General features: G+C 36.2%; 1 protein-coding gene across 8 annotated transcripts in view; it reads right to left on the minus strand.

Moving 5' to 3' along the window:
• Positions 1 to 8,387, minus strand: part of NRIP1 (nuclear receptor interacting protein 1) — a 113,905-nt gene extending 105,518 nt beyond the window's left edge. For 5 of the 8 annotated variants that reach the window (XR_014263075.1, XR_014263076.1, XR_014263077.1 and 2 more), the window contains exon 1: positions 4,561 to 8,387. Coding sequence is in view for 1 of the 8 variants with exons in the window: in XM_082460334.1 (XP_082316460.1) it covers positions 4,805 to 8,275 (3,471 nt within the window). In the remaining 7 variants the exon portion in view is untranslated. Of the gene's footprint in view, positions 1 to 2,848; positions 4,046 to 4,259 lie in introns of those variants that run through there. The other 3 variants (XR_014263080.1, XR_014263081.1, XM_082460334.1) reach the window with 3 other exon arrangements.
• Between the last annotated feature and the right edge of the window lie 13,742 nt (positions 8,388 to 22,129).

The raw sequence follows: 22,129 nt of genomic DNA on the forward strand, positions 1-22,129 counted from the left end.
TTTAGAGAAATGTAGCAGTAAATTAACGCTAAATGGTGCCGACAGATTCCTCCACCAACCCTTACAAGGTGCTAGCGTCAGATACTTCTTAAGTTTGATGGAATAAATGAAAAATGCCATGCTTAACATTTAAAATCTATTTTCTGTAACCAAATAGGTCACAGTTTAGTGATAGTAGTGGTAGGAGAAAACTTGTTCAAAATTATTTCTTTGTAAAGGAGATTTCCACATTAACAAGCTTGAAATAGAACTTGGCACAGAGTGGGTGATCATAATCTGATTAGATTATGAAAGACTTTCCATATTAAAGTCATTGGCACTAACTTATAGTCAAGAAGAGTTACTAACTGGGGTGGTTTTCTTCTTAAAAATCCCTCAGTTTATTACATGATGAGCTTGTTACGCCTTTTTACCGTATAAATCAATAAACGAAACAAAACATGGCTGTGCATCTCCGGTTCCGATGACAGTGCCTGTACAGACAGCAGAGCGTAACTTTTCAACATTTTAATCATGTAGAACAGCTGTGTGTATTTCTGTTACCTGGGTATTTTTTTTAGACAGTGTTTATAAACTTGTTAGGGAGAAGCTGCAAAATTTTCAGATTTTAATTTGAAATTTTAATAGGCCTATTTTAGTGTCAGAAAATAGAAACTGATCTTTGGGACAAGGCCTTCCTCTTAAATTATTATTAATATATTTGTAAAAATAATGCCCTCTCCCCCCCCCACCCCACCCCAGGCCGTCAGTTCACAAGTATAGTTCTTCTTCCTTTTTCTAAATAAATTGGTCTCTATTACCTATTACATATGGACATTGCTTATCATTCTCAACTACTTATTACCTATACACATATAGTATACATACACATGTGTGCAAGCGCACACATTCATTTCTGCAAAACGTTTGGAGACTTTTTAAAAAAATAAATTTAACACCCGTTGAAACTTGGATAAAAACCTAATAAAATCCTATCTTAAAACAAGTTTATATCAAATCAACTTTATTTTTGAACACTGTACAAACTTTTTCCCACTTCAAAAATCCATGACCATCCAGCTGCACACCAAGCAACAGAATCAAGGCTGGGTAGAACAGGCTATATAGGCTGATTGTCTTTCTGAGCTATGCTTCAGTTGCCCTGTCTCTAGATATACTAACTCGCAGGCCACCTTCTTTTTTTTCCCCTTTATTTTTCTGAGAAGGGCAAAGCATTCTTGAAGACTTGTTATTTTCATGACCAGAGACTTTTATGTTTATGGAAAACCTGAAAATCAGAGACAGCCCAGAAAATAACAATCATTTCAAACCAGAGACAATGCATTTTTTTTCCTCATTTATTCAAATTCACTGCAGGAAGTAAACACTAAAAGATTAAAAAACAAAACAAAAAATTCACACTGCAGTATGTACAGTTTCATGACATCACATGAAGAAATTAAATTTCTAATAAAAATGACAAATTATATTACTGAGCATATCGCATCAAAATTGGTTGTGTAAACCCCAGAATTCATACCATGAATGGTAATGTGCCTGTATTCCAGTACACTGGAATACTCCTGGTATATTATTATGTTTCCAATGGGATTAAAAAATTCATGAAAGTAGTTGTGTGAGTTCTTTATGTTGAAAAGTGGTTGACTTGATTTAAAAAGTTTTAAGACCCTTGGATTCAAAGCACATTCTTTCACAAAGCTTAAACCACGGAAGTCATGTCCAGAAATGGAATACTGTTATGTTGGGATGAATATCTGATCCGACTGCTTAAGACATTTTGCCAAATGCACAGATGCACAGGGTCCCCCATGCACTTTTCATGCAGCAGGTAATCACAACTTAAATAAAAGGCTTACTCTATACATTTGTCCAGACTTGCAACTGTATACACACATGCACAATTTTTAAACCTGTCCGATTATATTTACACTTATACATGGAATATACAGAAACCAAAGAGATTAAAAGGCTTTTCTGTTGTATTAGAACAATACAAAATATGTATTTTTCATTACGGAAATCACTATTTACATCACCTTTAAAAACCAATTTTAACATCTTCATGTAACAAGTCAATATATATATATATATACATATTATATATATATATATATATATATATATATATATATATATAAAATATATACTCTCACCAGTTTACTCTTCTGTAAGATGCAGCAGAGAATAAACAGGTAATGCTACCTTACTGATGTCAATGAGAGCTGTAGTACCCTTTCACAAATGACTTTATTAGGAAGAAATTGTCTAGATATCTAAAATAGTCCTTGAAAATGTGTATATGTGCATCCTTGTATCTACATATGCATAAATGAAGTGCATTTATGGATGTAGGCCCTTTCTCACCGCTTTTCTTTAAAATCATACTAAACTCAAACTGGGGACACTCTAGTAAATCAGAACAGCTTTCTTGGTGGTCATGTTTATTTATATATGACATACCTTCGTTTCTTTGACTGTTGACAACAGTAATAACAACAAAAAAACAACTGACCAACCAAAGAAACAAAAAAAAAGCAACGCTGGCCCTTGATGTTCTTTTTCCTGACCTAAATTTCACCCCCTTGTAAAAGCCCATTTTCCCCTAACCAAGGGGGAGTATCAATATTTTTTTCTAGCATACTTCTAAGGCTCCAGACCTTTCACAATGGCAGAAAAAAATGACTTGTTTAAAAGCTTATTTATACAGTGTAGACAATAAGATTGTCACAGAATAAAGATGGGATGGAGCTGAATATCTTCACTGGCCAGTGGAATTTTCATGATGTAGCATAATATTCACTCCTATTATTTTATAATATATCCAGTAACTATTTACAAATTATTTTGAGAAAAAAAAAAATAATCATTTAGGGTTTTAGATCATATTAGGAAATAACGCCCATTTTTAATATAAAAATCTTAGAAACAACCTCAAGTAGAACAATTTCAAATAGATTTCCTTCTAATTAATAGTCGATTATATAACAATTTTTTGATAGGTCAGTTGCTATAACTCAGTTCACAATAAAACCAAAAATATCTGCTGAAAGAACTGTGGATTGTAAAAACTGAACTGAAAAGCATGGACTTGTTTCAAGATAGAAACCCCATGCGGCTCAATAATACATTAAGTTCTTCCAAGAAAACATCAATGTTTACTTTTAATCACTATTTTAAAATAACAGATCCGATGGAGTGACTGCGTACAAATCTGTCATGTATATGTGCCCTTTGTACTTTTTTGTTTAGTCAATCTGAGTTCAGTGCCTTTCTTGGGTTTGAAATAAATGTTTTCATCTTTGTCAGCACTGTTCTTAGGACGATGGTTTTAATAGAAGTTAAGGATGTATTCAGGAGGAGTTGCCAAACCATCCTGGAATCACCTGAGTTTGGTAAGTGGCCCTGTTATTCCATCCCTAAGGCTAATTAAGTAGATGTTACTCATTAGAACACACAAATAATCACAGATTTTCCTGAGATGTTGAGCCAAATATGAAAGTTGTCCCCTCCACCCGATTTTTTTTTGTCATAAAAAGTATTCTGAACCCGATTTCCAAAGACATAACAGTAATATATGAAGTACAATACTGCAAATTTTGAGTTGATGTGTGACTGTACTGGGGAAAATATAGGCATCAAATAGTTTGTTCGCAATCCTGTGTTGAGAAAAGTCATAGGCAATGGTTTCAATTTTCAAAATTCAGATTTCAGTGTGCAGAAGAAAACACCTAGGGAGTATATTAAGATGCAGAAGGAAGATTCCCAGGTCCACTTAGCAGAGATTCTTGTTCTGTAGATCTGAGATGTTGCCTAGGAATCTGCATTTTAAAACAAGTGCTCCAGATGATTCTAATGCAGGTGGTCCGAGTCCAACCTTAAGAAACCCTGGTCATAAGACTCACAGGTACCACAGAAACGGTGAGAAGTAGCTTTTACAAGAGATGGTGAAAATTGTCCAAAGAAAAGCCATTTTGCTTGTTAAAAACAACTTCTTATTTCAACTATTCAGGAAATCACCTGAAGATACATGTTAACTTTCCTAATTCTGTAAAAGGAGGAATATTAATTTAGTAAAGTAGTTAAAATACAAAAATGGAAATCTGCCTTTTTTTAAAGATCTATCAAACTTCCATCAATTGTAATCAATGTTTACTAAGTAGTACAAGGCTTAAAGAAATATAGTATATTGAAAAGGACTGGGGTGGGGCAGACACATTGAGGAACCACAAAACCCCTTCCAAGAATTAAAAATAAATGTGTTTTTCTTTTTTTTTTTTTTAGCAAAAGTGAAAAATGTAAGGATATTTTTTTCTAATTTGTTTTTGAACTGAAAAAATGAATCAGTATTAGGTTTTTTGATTCAGTAATTATCCTTTAAGGAGTTATTATTTAACAATTTGGACTTTAAAAAAACGTGTTATGTAGGCTGACTTCTGAAAAGCAAAATAAAGTACCCTAATAAAGGCAGCAATGCATTAATCCACTGTGGGTGGAGATTCACATTTTAATTTACGCCTATTATTTATGATTAAAAAAGAATATCATTCATGGGCTACTCACAGTTGTTGTCTGATGCATAAGAAGGTGTTAAACAACCAATTGCTAGTTCAGCAGCTTCCTCATGACATCTAATGTAAAGCAAGAAGTAGTATGCATATTTAAACATCACAGTAACCAATTCTTTTCAAAATGAAAAAGTTTCAATTTATACCATGCTTTTCTCAAATCATGCGCTTATTTATACAGATCTCAAGTTCATACTAGTTAGTTTTAAAAAGATCCAAAGATGGATGGCAGGTACATTTTATTCTGATTCCTTTTTTATTGTTAGCATATTTCCCAGAAGTCCATAAACTTCTCCATTTGCACTGTGTGGGCGAGAGGCGTTATTTCCCATATGGCTATTGTAAGTGCTTCTTAAGTTAAAGAAAGAAGCTTTAGTTTCTGCAGCAGGAAGTAGCTCTTCTTTGATTGTAACCTGTGAGATACTTTCAGCAGATGAAGGCTCCCTCCAAATGTCCTTGTCCTGTGTTTCTCGACTGGTAACAGAATTGCCTCCTTTCTGGAGCATGTAATACAGTATTGGGTTAGTTTTGGTCAGTCTCGGAGAGTCTTTCTCATACTCACTTTTATCCACATCTGTGATAACCCACTTGATGGGTCCCTTCTCACTGGGCACGGAACACCCATTCGCAAGCCCAGGTTCTGGTCTAGACCCTGCGCAGCCCAAGTGCTCAGGGAAAGGGGGGCTCACAGGAGGCTTTCCTACACCTGGGTATGGAAATGTCCTGTGGCCCATGCAGCTGCTGGGCTGAGCAGCACTGTACGTCAGTCCGTTTAAAGAAGAAACGCTGAATTCAGGCTTGCTATTGGTCACACTGTTTCTGTGTCCTTTTTTTTTACTGTCGACGACAGAGTTACTCCTGTGCTGAGACAAATCTCTCACACAGTTTTCCGAGAGAAGCAGCTGTTTCAGAACGTTGAAGCTTTTGCTCTCTCTGGCCCAATTCCTGTGCTCACTTTCACTGGCTGAACCATGACTGGCAGGATATTTAAACTCAAGATCGTTTCTGCTAAGCTTCAGCTCCTGCTGGTTAAGCAAGGACCCATACAGCACCTTCGGGGCACTGTGGCTGTTTGCAGCATCCACTATGTTATTTTTCATCTTTTTAAATGGATTTTCTAACGGCTCAGTATGAAGCTTCCTTTTCTTAGGGACCATGCAAAGATTCTTTGATTCTAGAAGTGTCAGTTCACTATTTCTGTGACTGCTGTCCAGGTCATCAGCCAGGTGACTCTCTTGGTTTTGTCTCAGCAGTCGACTTAGCAGACCGTTCTTAGAGAAAGAAAAATCCTGAGGTGAGACGGGCTCCGATTTGAAGTCCTCGGATGCTGGTAAGACAGCTGTGCTTCCCGGCAAGGCAGGAGCCACGCCTAAGAAGGGGGTGCCCTGAGCGTCGTGGCTCAAGGGCACATTTGTGGTATGCGTATGCAAGTCATCGCAAGGCTCAGATTTTATTTTCACCATCAGTATTTGTTCACTTAAAGCTCTAGCTGTATGTTCCTGAGTACTTTCATCTCTTAAGGGCATCTTCTCTCTCTTTTCGGGCTTCCCTTTGTTGGGGTTTCCCAGCAGCAACTGGAGGACGGTGCGCCTTTCAAGCAGATTTTCTATTTCAGAACCAGAGAGTCCTGGTTCAGGACCTGTTGCGTGACTGCCGAATGCTTTATTTTCTTCAACTGCATTGGTTTTATTTGAGAGCAGAGGGCTATTTAGTCTCTCTGTCATACCTGTAGGTTTCTCTGTGTTTACACTCAGCAGCTGTTTACTGGGTCTCTGCTCTTCCCCCGACACGGAAGACTGCATTCCACATTGCGCTAAATTTTGTAACAGTTTACTGGCACTGAAAGTGGCAGAGTTTTGCGTGCCTTCAGCTTGGACTGGTTTCTCCCCTTGCGATTCTTTGCTTTTTGTGAGGTCCATCAAGTGGTTCGATGCGGTATTCGCTGGCTTTTCGGACTGAGGGCCACAGGCATACGGTGGGGAATTCCATTTGATGACCAGAGAGTGTTGGGAAAGGTTGATGGGAGACTCGGCTTTGGTGGATGCAAGTAACGGTGGACTGCTCACCGGAGGAGTCCTGCTGGTACTCGGGCTTTCTATCACGGAAGTCCGCGTGTAATTACGTGTGCTGAACTTTGTCCCATCGCTGTGTGGTTCCTGAGGGCTGCTGTTTCTTTCTACATTTTCTTCATTCTTATGGCCAAGTAGCAACTGAAGAAGGGTTACTTTCTGGTGCGCATTTAGCTTAGAACTCTTTGAGGTATCTTGATCTTCTTTGATATCTACTTCGGGGACTTTTGGATCCCAAGTGTTTAGCAAGGACTGAGTTAAGTTATCCAGAGAAACAGGCCGGTCAGGTTCTGGTTTTTCCATTCGGTGTTTGCAAGACAAGTCTATGGGAACACAGTTGGAATAGGAACTTTCATCACCACTGCTATCATCTGTAAAACTAGGATTGTTATCTGAGTATTCATCAATCGTTGTAGGGGTACTGCCCTCCTCAAAAAGGCTTCCTTTCTCACTCTGATTGTGTCCGTTCATTGGCTTAGGTGTGGTCTGGCTTTTAAGAAGATGTAAAAGCAAACTGTTATTAGCAGCTTGTTTTGCATTGCTTCTTTCCAGTGAGTTCTTACAGCCTGCATTTTTGGGGGGAGAAGGAACAGTACCCATCGGATTTGGAAATGTTGTACTTTTGCTAGCCGTTAGTTTGTTTGATGATGCTCTTGCCTGACCATTAAGATGGCTCGACATTCCTTTTGAGAACTGGAAACTGCCCACATCCTTCTGGCCATTTTCTTGTAATCTGGCCATAGCAGCAAGTCTTTCACTTGCCGCCTGATTTGCATTTTGTGTTTTTAAAGCGTGTTCTCGAGAATACTGCTGTAAATGGGCTTCGCTTGAAAGGAGTAATGCTAATTGGCTACAAGCGACACTTGGTTTGGGTGAAGTGGCAGGACTAGCCCTCTTTTCCACCATGCTTGCGACAGCCTGTAATCTTGCAGCACATGACAAGGGCTCACTCATGACCTTTGTGCCACTCTGTCCCACATGATGAGGTGACTCTACGAACCTATCTCTGATGAGGTTCTTAGTTACGTCAGGGAGACTGGTGTCAGGCTTCTGATCTTTAGCTTTACTTTTCTTCAGCAAAGTTTTTAAGTGGCTTGATGCGACACCGTAGCACCTTAAATCTTTCTCCACTTTTAGAGAGTTATGACTGAGGGCGTATCCTTGCTCCTTGAGGCTCTGCCTAATCTGTTGTGACAGAGCAACAGTCTGCAGCCTAGAGCTGAACGACTGAAGCAAAGAGGCCAGTACCGTGTTATCCTGTTTGCCTTTAGGCACACTGTCAGCCATGCCAGCCAGCAAAGCTTCCTTCTTTACGTTTAAATTTACGATGGAATCAGACAGCCTCTTCCGCTTCGCTGCATTCCAGTCCTCAGAAGACTGCAAGAGTCTGGCTTTTTTGAGATGCAGCATGCCAGATCCCTGATATGTATGTGTATTGAGAACTGGACCATTACTTTGACAGGTGGGAAATGCATTACCAGAAATGTTAAAGTTCTGATCTTCTTCATTACAGCCAGCAGACTTTCTGTCGATGGCAGTACCTGATCCCTCTGCTGCCTGATGCATTAGTAATCCTTCTAGGTAAGTTAAAACAATAGAATCCTGGTGCACATCAGAGCCAAGCTCTTCTCCATGAGTCATGTTCAATAGAAGTGTTCACAAAGGCTTGGTTTCTATTCACTTTGAAGAATGGTGTTCTGTGGGTGAGTGAGATGTAACTTCAATTAGTGAATGTCGGTTTCTCACCTTCCATAGTAATTAGACAGAGGTGTACTGTTCCGTTCCGACCGGGATTGGCCTGCTGGTTGGCAATGACGAGACAAAAGGCAGGCAGACTCCCAACGCAGCCTGACTGCAGAGTTGGTAACTCCCAAGCAAGAAGCAGCAGCAGAATTCCTCAACACACGGGTCTGCGGCAGCAAGCAGACAGAATCCTTAGCGAATGTACTGCTTCTCCTTCTTCACCTTTCGTTCCACAATAAATGCAAACATCAGTGTTCTATAAAATAAATAAATAAAAAATAGTTAAGGAGGTGAAGCATTAGAATTATGCTGTGATACCTGTAAGCAGAAAAATACAGCACTTGTCAGTTTCTAAGTGTATATATACAATATACAGATATATGCATTGTAGTCACTTCTTTAGTAATTTATGTTATTGTTATTCCTATTAAATTAGAAATCTCTACTGGAAATCCTATGGATTAATCCATATTGTTAAAATGATCCAATCAGAGAAGAGAAAATAATGTTACATAACTGTCTTCAAAAGTCCACCATGTTTCTGAATTTTCATAAACACCTTTCTGCAAAGTGATGTGAATGCTAAGTCTTTTCTGTAGCACCACAGCTCTATGAGGGGCTAGAAGGAGCTTCCTTACATTATGAGGAGCTTAGGAAGGAACAAGAGAAGTATCGAAAAAGGAAAAGAGATCCACGTGACATGGACTCATCTGACGAGTTTGATGTGAGGTTGAGGCCGACACAACGGATTCACTTCTGATATCATCCCCCAAACATCAGACATCCCATAAGTTATCTGGAGAATTTCCGTTTTCAAAGAATTGGAAGCCCTAACAAGTGTAAGATTCTTTTGTAGGCCTGTGCAGCTTGTGGTAGTCTTGGTCATATTCACAAACGTTTACATATCATCACAAGCTTATTCACCCCTAGTTCTCACCATGACATTAAAAACAGAAGAGTGATCCTTCAGACGCTCCTGCAGGTCTATCAAAGGCTTAACGTATCTGTTTTAAAATCCCCACACATGTGCTCCATGCAGAATTTTTTAAATGAGGTCCATCCCTAGCAGATGCAGAATACAAGTTACAGGTGAATCTATAACCCTAAGTTTCTAGAATGTTCCTAATATATAATAAAATACTCCTCCTCCCTACCCATGCTATTTCTTTGTGTGTGACACTGTTATCAATAAGGATAGATAAAATGTTACATGTGATTGAAAAATTTTTTTTAAAAGACTTAAAAATGAAAGTCATTATTAAAAAAAATGTATTAGGGTACTTGCACCAATTTTTAGTTTAGAAAATGTGGGTACTGTAACACATAAAAGTGTAACTATGTGTTTACACTAAGCTATCACATCATCCTGTAGAAGAGTGGGCAAGAACCAAATTTAGAATAGATCTGAAGGAAAGAGGAATAATCGTTCTCAGAAAATTCTAAGTTAAAGTGGTTATTTTTCATTAATTTCTTTGAAAAGAAAATTCTATAAACAGCACCAATTACATGAACAAGAAGAAAAAGAGCTTTTCATAGAAACCTGTTTTTTTTAAACTTTTTAAGGTTAAAATCGTTTGATTTAAGGCTAGTATTAACCTGGATTCATTTTCTTTCAGTGGAAAGGCAACCAACCACATTATTTTTGAATCACCGACATATAGCTGGCTTACTTGATTTTACATACATATTACTTAAGAATGCTGCCAAGTGTTGAACACTACCTGAGTACAGTCAGTTACAAATACCTAAATGTCAACACACATTTAAAAATTAGGCTTTTTTGGAGATTTGCAAGCAATATATTTAACAACTGGAATATTTTACAAAATACTGTGATTCATTAGCTTGTCAGTGGATCTACTGGTTTACTTTTAACTTCAACAATGACTTTAAATATTAGAGCTTGTATACATGTCCATTTAAAAATATTCCATACTCTCTTCATAAACAAAATAAGGAAGAGACTTGACTTGTACAGCAAACACTTGTTTAAGTGATTTCTGCGGAAAGGGAAAAAGAATTATCCAAAATATTTGGTGTATGAAAGGTAAGAAGGACCAAAGGGGGAGTAAAAGTACTGAGGGAGAAGAAAAAAAATAGGAAAAAGAATTCAAATGAAGGTCTCACAAATTTTGCAACTCTCATGAGGTTTAGAAGAAAAAATTCAGTTTAGAAACTAAAATACATTAATAGCCTGTCTTTAAACATTAGGTTGGTAGGCATGACAGGCAAAATGAAGAAAGATTTCTTTAATGAACACTAAAAATACATACACACATATATATATATATGTGAATGGGAAAAAAAATAAAACCTACCCAGTGATAAATTAAAAGCTGACTGAACAATGTCTATTTCAACTTAGCTGTCATTTTTATAGGGTGATTCCATAAAATTTTTAGAAAAAGATTTTCTGGTTTTAACAAAAAATTTAGTGTAACATTTATTATACCAAGAAATGACTTAATTTTGATTTTGGAATTATCAGTCTAAATCAAAATCAGCTCTTTATAATTTTAATGAATTCATTTAACCCTCAGTATACCAAGAAAAACAGTCATCACCATTTACCATCTGGGTCCAATGAACATTTCATCACTACTTAGGTCAACTTATGAATAATTTACAGAAGAATAAAGAGATAATGTAAAACAACTTCGTTAGAATTTTTAATAAGAATTTACACATAGCAAACCCAGTTCTTAATTCTATATTTTCCTGGTTTTGAAGGATAACATATCTGAAATGGGCAAGGCACTTTGGAACTGATAGCTCAACTACTGTCATGCATGAATCTGGAAATACCCTGTAAATACCAATTCCAGATTTCAAATACATGTCTAAAAGGTTCTAGCTTAATCATCACCTCTGAGTCTTCTTCTTGTACTTGTATAATTCAAAATGTGTTACTTTGGAAAACTTGGACAGCTCAAAATTATACTGAGGAAAGAAGGACAGAAATCTTTCTTGTTACGGAATTGCAAAATATTTTTTTATTTTTAGATTTATTAATACCAATTACAGTGATCAATCCAAAGAATTATGTCATTTTCATGTCATCTACTTCCTTCCAATCGCTTGTTACACACCAGCCGTGTGTATTTGTACACTTCTGTTTCAAAAAATGTGGGTGTGTCAACATCATAAAAGAACCAAGATAGGGCAGGCGAGGTTCTTGTCACAAAACACTGAATGAAGTCCTTCCTAATAAGCAACTAACTGGAGGAAAATACTGTATTTCCTTTTTGTCTTTAGGACTATATTGTTATGGTAACTATGTGAAGTGATGGATATGTCAACTAACCTCACTTTGGTAATCATGTGCATATCAAATCAGCACATTACACACCTTATAAAATATGATACGTCAATTATATCTCAATTAAGCTGGGGGGAAAAAGAACTATATTGTTCACTCATTGATCCTTGAGTTTGAGAAAAATCATCTTGGATACTGTCATCTGAAGACAACAGTCCGAGATGTTGCTTATACACTCAGTGTCACCATCATCAATCATGTATAGAACGCTACTATCAGTCTCTTCGCATTCATCCAGTGACTCATCTAATTGAAGCATCTTCCTATGCCAACTTTCTTCTCTTTAACATTAGGGATGGAAAATAAAAAATACTGAATTCTCAACTATACTTACTACAAATTTAAAACAAAACAGAAAGACTACAAAGATAATCTCCAAACAATTTTTTACACTCTTGAAAGATAATACAGTATTAACAGGCTATGCTATTAGAAAACTGAAGATGATACAATAATGATGACATATTTCACTACTGCATCATCTTTCTAGGCACTTTCATTAACTTCCTTTGGCTTATAATTTTAGTCTTTATATCATACAGTTGGAAGTAAATGATGAATTAATTTCCAAAATGATAAAAGGGCAAAATGATTAAAGATACAGGAAAAATAAGATCACTAAGATTCCATAATGTATGTTAGAGTTATAAAAAGTTCCAATGGATACACATGGTAATAACAAGATATAATGTTTTTTTCTATTGAAAACACATTCATTGAAACATTAAAAAAGAATAAAAGTCATATAATACAATCCTTCTTACCAAACAAACAACTTCAAACTAAAACTGGGTTCAAAGAACCCTGACTGTATACCAAAGGTTAATGCATTTCAAGATAATTTAATAAAATTCATGTATAACCATTTTACAGTGTTAAAATTATAAATGAAATCTTCCTATTATTAATATAAAATTGTTTATAAGCATAAAAATATCTTTAAATTTAATAAAATTGAGATTTTATTGGTCCACTAGCATGCAGCAAAAAGAATTATTGTTGTGGCAGGACAGAATTATTAAAAATAATAATAAAATCAAACTAAACCATAAATGAATTTCATGCAGTCTTGGCCATATGCATAGATAGATTTTGGCAAAGATCCAAGTTTCAATACGCAGACTGGTTTAATGAACTATCTAGTAAAATGCTTGAATTTAAAGTATGTTTTTCTAAAAAGCTACATTTAAAAAAAAGAACTTGAAAAATAAGACTTCAATATAATGTAACTTTTTTCTTAGCGCTTTAATTGATAAAAGACAGTTGTAAATAATCTGCATATTAACAATTCCTAACTAGGTGTTACATTGATTCTCTAAAGCAAAATATTTCCATTGTACTGTTTTACATTTTCTATTTGGAAATGGTTTATTAAGCAAAGGGAAAATTCGCTGAATTTTTAAACACTTTTATAAATGGTGAAGTCCAAGTAAAAAGATTTTACTTGGATAAATGAAGGACGCATCTAATAGGATTCTTATATGTGGGACTACTTTTGGTTGAAAATACATGAGAAAGGTCTTTCTCTAGCTGTATTTAAGGAAAGGATTCAGTATCTCACTGGTAATCAAATTCTCCATTAAAAACACATTTCAATGATTAAACATCTATGAAGTCACTTTGTATGCTATTTAAATGATGTCTAATGAATACCTCACGACTTCCAATTGTTTCCATGAAATCTCCAATTTCTTCTGCATTATCAAGTAACACCTGTTTGAGTATTGAATTTAAAGGTATTTCTGCAATGCCACTTTAATGAGCATTTGGATTCTTGGCTCTGGTTCCTCAAAATGCAGAAGGAACTGAGAGGCTACTCCTATTGGACAATATTACCTAAGTTTCACTGTAGAGTATTTTGGGGATGCAATTTTATGCAAAAGGAAAGACAAACATTAAGATGTTTCAGTAAGCATTAGAAGAAACATATGTAAGTACTAAGAAGATTCAAAAGTCCTAATTATTGAAACTTTTACTTAAGCAAAACAAATCCAGGTAAATGATTCAGAGAACTCTTGGTGTTCTCCAAGGTGAGACTTTGAAAGAAAGTTTTAGGAACTGAACAGGAAAAAAAACAAAACAAAACAAAACCCAAGAAAACTTTATCAAGATGTAACACCAAACAATTTATGCAAATAGATGAGATTAGCTTTCTAAACCAAGGGCCGATGAAAAGTTAGAATATATAAAGCCCAACACTTAATGTCATAGAACAATAAAGGAAAGTAAAATTTCAGATAATGGTCCTGGACTTCACTGAAAAGTGAAGAATATAGTGAATCCTCTATTATAAATTAAAAGTTAGTTTTTGAAAAAAAGTTAAGAAAAATAATAAAAGAAATGTTCAATTGTTGCCATTTTACAGCTGGGAATAATAATGGGCATAGTAAAGGAGGAGGCCTGGTATTTCATTTATTAGAATATACTTCTAATTTTTTGAAAAATAAATCAGAATTAGAATATGTCCTTTCATATAATTTAAATTCCAAGATAATTTTCGTTGTAGCATTATCTATCAAAAAATGTTCAACCTGATGGGTGCCAAGAAAATACTTACCTGAAAACATTTTGCTCAACTGAGGGCCTTAACATTTAAAATTAGACCACAAGAGCTCTGGCCCTGTCCCAGGGGTTCTCATTTTAGGTGTAAATACTCTTCAGAGATTGGTAACAGAAGCTACTGACACTGTAGTGAGTAAAACAGCTGCCCAGATTGCTCTCCATTGCAACCTGAGGGACTTACATAGTTTTGCCCAAGGGCAAATTTGCTCCTACCTTCCAGGCCCATCAGCTTTAACTTGCTGTCAGCTGCTTCCACAGGAGTAAAATAGTGTCACTCACTTTCCCTATTAAGAGACTCACTAGGAGACGTTAGTGCTTGACTGACTTGAGTGTTCAACAGAAGGACATATGTATCTGAGGACCTCTTCAACTCTAAAATTTTATTTCTATGATTCTAAGTAATTTATCAAACTGTAGTTGATAAAAATGACAAGCATTTTAACCAGAAAGATGACAGGCTGTCATAAAAGTTGTGGAAATAGCCCTGACCAGTATGTTCTATCGTCTTTTTAGTGAATTCTAGGGGAAGGAAATGATTTTGAAATAGTCATACACCCTACCCATTCAATCCCCCAGTTGTTTATCTTCAGTACTTTCTTTACTGGGGCACAGAATTTCAAACAGATGTTTATTTAAAAGCTAAATATGAGCTTATATTCAAACTGGAGCTTTTGCTTATCTCTCAATGACTATATACTGAACAAAATGCAACAGTAAAGATTTAAGATCCTTGATGACATAGACAAATGCATGCGAGAGGTAAAAAACATTACCCTGGAGACAGAAACAAGTATCCCCTATAAATGATACAGTGAAATAAAGAAGAGCTTCTTTGTTCTGAATTATTCTCAAAAGGCTTATGTCTATGAATCAGATTCAGTAAGTCCACTATCCATTTTATTCTGCCTCTGTAGTTTACATAAAAATTTAATTTATAATCAAAGTTAAGAGTATGAAGTTAGAGATTTTAAATTAAAAAGGCTCACAGAATCAAAGGAGCTAGAGACAGAGCTTAACTGCCAAACAATTTCCACTCCAAAATGGAACACCTTCATGGATGCTGTGCTGCATTATCTTGAAAACACAGGAACTAGAATATTTTTAAATAAAATTAAATTCTAAGTGTAATTTTTAAAAATCCAGGAAGAGAATTATTATATGATAAAGAATACCTGTGATACTCAACATTAATATTAATGTCTGTTCACTGCCTTCAGTTAAACAATAGTTTCTCTGAAGAAACACAAAATAATTATTAACAAATTATTTGGTGGCACATAAGTGTGGAAAAAAGGGTTTAAACATAAAACTAACAGGGTAGAGCTTCTCCTAACCTTTTCCAATAGCTCTTCAAAGTAACTGGTGCTTTCTATCAGATTTGAAAAGCATAATAATTTCCAATCTCTATCAAAATATGAAATATAATGGAAAACGGTGCTTCCTTCTCCTGGAATTGTTTGAGTGTTTATAGTATGTGTGTGTATATATATAGATATATACATATCTCTACATCTATATATATATATATGTTACATATATATGTGTATATATGTGTGTGTGTGTGTGTGTGTGTGTGTGTGTGTGTATATATATATATATATATATATATATATATATATATATATGAACATCCTTTGAGACTGAAGCATAAATCCTATTAAACTCAACTATAGTTTCCCTAGCCCTAAAATAGATTTGACATACAAATATAAACACAAGGTCAAGGTCATAGATCAGTAAGAAAGATTACCAACAGAACTGATGTAACAGCTGGCATTGATCCTGGGGCTTTTAGTACACTTACCAGACACTCTGCATTTACTCACAGGGGTACACTATGTTTTAAAAATGTTCCCCATCTTTGAAGACAAGATCTTTATGTGCTTTTTGTTATAAAGTATGTTCTACTAAAAATGTTGTACTGGATCACAGAGTAAGAAAGGAGAGTAGTGTACGTATGTTTCAGAATCATGAGTTTTTATGTGTGTGTACGTATATGTGTGTGTATTCTTGGGTATTTATTCATTTGTTATAACTGATCCTTGCCACGTGACAACTTTGAAACTGATTTAACTTACAGGTTCCTGAATCGACCACGCACGCTCCCCGACACCTCTAAGCCTTTGTACCAGCTAAAATGCAAACTGTCTATTTCTCAACGTCTTGGGTCACTTCTTCCCTAATACACAGATCTAACTGCTAAAAATTGGTTCAACCAGAAAAACTTTACAATGTGTCCATAGTCTTCCATGATAGTTTCCAAATTATACATATACGAAGAAACTTTGGTTATCAACAGCAGCAATGAAAGTGACTCAATGGAGTATATTATTGAATAGTATAATTATCTAACAAAACCATGCCTTTTGTTTCAGCTGCTCAAACAAGATACTTAATTTATCTTAAATTACATTTATGAAACCAAGAGTTATATGATGAATGTGCTTACTGAAGCATTCTGACCAAGAAATTATTTTTAAGAATGCATAATGCTGTTGGGGTAAATTTATAATATAAAAGCCTTCCTTGTTAAATTAAGCATCACCTGCTGCAACTTGATATAACTTGCAAATTACGATACATGAACATGTAAATGTTCTCAATTATCAGTTTTTTATTTTGCAAAATTATTTTTGATGAATTAAGTAGGTTGGAATGAAAATACCAGAATTATCCTATCCTAGAAGGTCTGCTAGTTTCTCAATAACAAAGGAAAAAGGAAAAAAAAATTTATCAAATTAAATACCACTGAAAATGGAACTTCCTCTACCAGGCAGAAGCAGACCAAGGGTATATCAAAATTACCAGTAATGGGCACCCATTTGTACATCAAACTTTGATCACAAAATCTACTGACATATTGTCTAGTTTAAAACAAACAGAATTCCTTGTAAAATATACTATATTAAAGTCTATTTAGAGGAATCACTTACCAATGAATAAATATGTTCTGGGTGAAATATGTCCTGGGTGAAAGTGCTGCCTTGCTGTGTGAACTCTGACTTGATTTTCCAGAAATAATAAAAACATTATGACACCACGCTTGCCCATAATGGCCCAGAACACAAAGCTTTCTAGATTGAGGGTTTTAGTCAGTCTGTGGCAGAGAAGTATTGCTACAGACACAATCCATGGACAGAGAGACATAGTGCTGATATGTGTAAAGGGAAGAAAGAGGTCAATGAACTTAACAGGCTCCCACCCCAGGGGATTAATGAGCAAAACAACAAGAATACGCACAATGTACCTGGAGAATTTCTATGTCTTTAAATATTGACAGGTAACGTTAACATTAACAGGTAACGTGTTAAAATACGTTCTTCAACTAGGGAGATGAAGTTACCGGCACACTGTCAGTAGGCTATTTACTTTAAGTGGTTTCATTTTGATTGTGAAACTACCACCCATACCTTTCCACAACGTCTCTCTTGCTCATCAGTACACAGAAGCAAACGTCTGAAGTAATAATCTTAGGAACTATGGCCAGTGGCTGCCGATCTGAGACCTGCTATCCGGGTGTCAGGCACGTTCAGTCCATGAGCAGGGACCGTCTGCATGGCCCTTGCCGTGGCACCTGACACTCAGCTATAGACTGGAGTGTGGGTAGTGAGGAGGTTTTAGAAGAGGCTCCTACGAGCTGGAGAAGAAGCAGGAAGAACAGTCTAGGTCACATAGGTCTGTGCCTTCCTGACTTCACTTACTGGACCAAAAATATTTCAGAACAACCTTTACTTTAGCAATTAAGATCATCAGAAACAATTACTACTGTCTACTATGAGCATTATTTAATAAAATTATTTTAACACCAAAAAATGAAATACTTTAGCTTTGTGAGAATCTCTATTATATACATCATTTTTCTTGCTCTCTTTCTTTTTATTCTGGTGGAGATAGAATGATGACACATGGACTGGCACGTATATACCATACTGACACTTCTCTGTTCAGTACTTTGTTCAACTCCAGTATCAATTACTTAAATTCTTATGTCAGTATTTCCTCTATTTATATTTTGCTTTATTGTTTTGGTAGTTATCACACTTTCAATTGTAGCACTTATATAAAATGAGTAATTTGTTTTATATTTAAATTCTTGTCATTACACATGAGGATATGAGTAAGACATAACAGTGGGAAAAATAACGTGATGTAGAATAAAAAGAAAAGAATCTTCTGCTCAGTGTCCTTCCCTACCTCTTCACCCACACAATCCCTACCATCATCATCATTTGATAAAATATATAAGAATTAAAAGCTGCTCCACTTACCCACAATCAAGCTAAAGGAACAAGATATCTTTTCTATTCTGTAAGTCTCAGCTGAGGGCTATACCTCCCTCCCTCCTCCCTGGGCAGCCTTCCCTGAACTATACAGGCTGAGGACAGTTTCTCATCTCTGGGACTCCACAGCACTCAGTAGATCTTTCTATCATCTCATCACAGGACTGTATTTTGCATTGTTTATGCACAGCCCTCAACTAGAATGTAAACTCCTTCTGGGCAAGGATTACGTCTTTGTCACCTTACATCCCAGCACCTGGCAGAGACAGCATTTCCAGCAGGACATGCAACAAGTCAAACTCCTAGAGCCTCAGACTATAAAACGCGGGATGTACCATAATTCTAAGGTAACTTAAGATTTGAAATGATGTAATAATGGTATTTATAATGTTTGGTTTCAAATTCAAGACATCATCCCCCTCTCTGAATATAAATTAACCAAAAAAATTAAAAAATTAAAGAGCAATAAAGTATTTTATTCTACGCAGGAAGTTCTGTGGGTTTGGAAAACATGTGTGACTAGTATTCTGCTAGAAAAATACAAGATTTAAATATTTATGAGGGTCTTTACTTTAATATCTGTTCATTAAAAAATGATCATATTCATTCAGTTTCCTTTAACCAGTGTCTTCCTGGCTAAGGTTTGTAAGACATAACACGCCCACAGACCATAGACAAGAATGAGCAAATGTTTCAAAATTCTGGTATCATAAAGCTTTTCACCATTTTCCTCTCTCAAACTACTCACTCCACAGGAAGTTGAATAAAATCTATTTACATTAAAATATTTCATGGTTAAATTTTCTTACAATGGAGATGTATTTAAGAAATGAAGTATCACATTGAAAGATTTAATCCCTAAAATCAGACAAATCAAACTCTTCCTAAAAAAGAGTTATAATGAAATGGGGAAAGGAAGCCTTTATGAATTAACTTTGTATCACATATTAACCACAAATGAGAAATTATTTCTCTTTCTCCATTTGAAAAATCAATCACTGAAGTATATAATAATTATATACCAAACAACTTGAACCCTTTAAATTGTGCAATGAAGATTAAATCAGGGCTTCCCTAGTGGCGCAGTGGTTGAGAGTCTGCCTGCCAGTGCAGGGGACACGGGTTCGAGCCCTGGTCTGGGAGGATCCCACATGCCGCGGAGCAACTGGGCCCGTGACCCACAACTACTGAGCCTGCACAGCTGGAGCCTGTGCTCCGCAACAACAGAGGCCGCGATAGTGAGAGGCCTGCGCACCGCGATGAAGAGTGGCCCCCACTTGCCGCAACCAGAGAAAGCCCTCGCACAGAAACAAAGACCCAACACAGCCAAAAATAAATAAATAAATAAACCCAAAGTTAAAAAAAAAAAAAGATTAAATCAAATTGGCCAAAGCTATTCTTACGACGATCTTTTGCATCTGAACCTGTATTTGCTGAAGAGCTTCAAGCATGAGCTTTTACTGTGGCTGGCTAAATAAAAACAATATCCTGCCATAAAGTGATTCAATTAGAATATGTGAAAGCGATCAAATTACTTTTAAAAGCCTATACCTGAAAATCTAAAAACCAATTCAACAAAAACAAACATTATCCAAGCAGGTCTGGAATACTGATGCAAGAAGAGTCAACATGTCATTGCCCTGCCTTTCCTACTTCTTCCATATCTGCATGCTGCTGTTAGCAGCAACGTAAAATCAAGGAAATTCACTCCTTTGACCTGTACTGAAGGGGTAAGCTTCAGGTCCCCACTTGCTTCATGGCAGGGTATCAAACCTAAATGATGTTTCTCAGGTCTGCGGAGGCTAAGAAGTCATGTAGGTCCAGAAACTATCTAACTCTGATGTAGATGGATACAAGTTTGAAAACACATTTTTCTAAAATGTACAATAAGACACTCTTTAATATATATTAAAAACAAAATATATCATACTATACTCCAAAAGCTATTTAGGCATTTGTTTTAAAGTAATCACACTATCAATTCAAACTTTCTTGTCTATCATAAAATATTGTGGGGTTTTAGGGCAGACACTTTATTCACTTGGACTAATGACTTGTTTTAAAAGCTAAACTGACAAATAGCCTAGCCTCCATAATACTGGGAATACAAATTTATGGAAGTTGTATAACAATGGCAGAACAGCTAATTTTTATGAAGAGAAACCTATTTTCCTATGATGACTCTACCACTAGCTATCATTTTCCTAACAGCAAATAGATTCTACAAACATAATGAGACCAATTTAAAAGTTAGGAGAGAGTTGAACGGTCATCTGCCTAATCAATCATCCCATCCAATGCTTAAACACCTTTAATAATCTATTTGCTAACACTGGTCGTCTAGTTTATTTCTGAAAACTTCTAGTGACCATGGATTGTATTCCAAGGTGGTGTCTTTTGGAATCAGATGGCTCTGGGTTCAATTTCTGGCTCTTCCATTTGCCAGCTGTCTGACCTTGGGCAAGTTAACTACTCTTGAAAGTTCTATCTTTAAGTGTGAAAAAACCAATACCTATTTCACAGAGCCACTGTGAGGAATAAACCTGACAGTGCTCATATAGTGCTCAGCACAGCGCCTGGGCACAAAGCAGGTACTCAACAAGGATTACCCATTATTCAGAGAACTCATTCCATATTTGCACAACTGCAGTAGTATGATATTCTTCCCTGCCCTGGGCTATAATCTGTCTCCTTTACTCTGATCATTAGTCCTTTGTGGGGCCACAGAAAACAAGGCTAATCCTTCAATTATCCTTCAAACATTAGAAACATTATTCCACTAAGTCCATCACCTTGTTAAGGTCTACATAAGATAGTTAAATTCCACTGTTGAAGGAGTCTAGCAAAGGACAAACAAAGGAAGACACATGCACCTGGGTGCCAGTCTGCAAAGATGCAATTCTTTATAAATTCTTGACTGGCCAAAGTAGTGTACAAATGTTCCTGGGAGTTCTCCACCACAGGCTGTTGACTCCTACTGAGTTTACTATACATTAAAAAAGCCCTGCTTTTCCCCAAGTGCTTTAAGCCATACCTCCTCCTCAAATGAAATGCCAAGATATGTTTTCTTTGATTTTTCTCCTGGGGTTGGTTAATATTATATTACCTTCATTCACATTTTAACAAACAAGCAATTGAGTGATCGGTTAATTGGCCAATAAGTGGCTCGTCCAAAATTAATTTAGGGAGACTTCCCTGGTGGCGCAATGGTTAAGAATCTGCCTGCCAACGCAGGGGACACGGGTTCGAGCCCTGGTCCGGGAAGATCCCACATGCCGCGGAGCAACTAAGTCTGTGCGCCACAACTACTGAGCCTGAGCTCTAGAGCCCGTGAGCCACAACTACTGAGCCCATACGCCACAACTACTGAAGCCCGCACGCCTAGAGCCCGTGCTCGGCAACAAGAGAAGCCACCACAATGAGAAGCTCGCATGCCACAATGAAGACTAGCCCCCGCAGCCAAAAATAAGTAAATAAATAAATTTATTTAAAAAAAATTAATTTAGGGTCTTCTGAGTTCCAGCTTTCCCTATTAGTTTAAATTGCCACAGACTATAACAATGGTGAATTTGAAAGCATTTGGTAAAGCAA

The sequence above is a fragment of the Balaenoptera physalus genome, assembly GCF_965194825.1.
Source record: "Balaenoptera physalus genome assembly, chromosome: 4".
Lineage (NCBI taxonomy): Eukaryota > Metazoa > Chordata > Mammalia > Artiodactyla > Balaenopteridae > Balaenoptera > Balaenoptera physalus.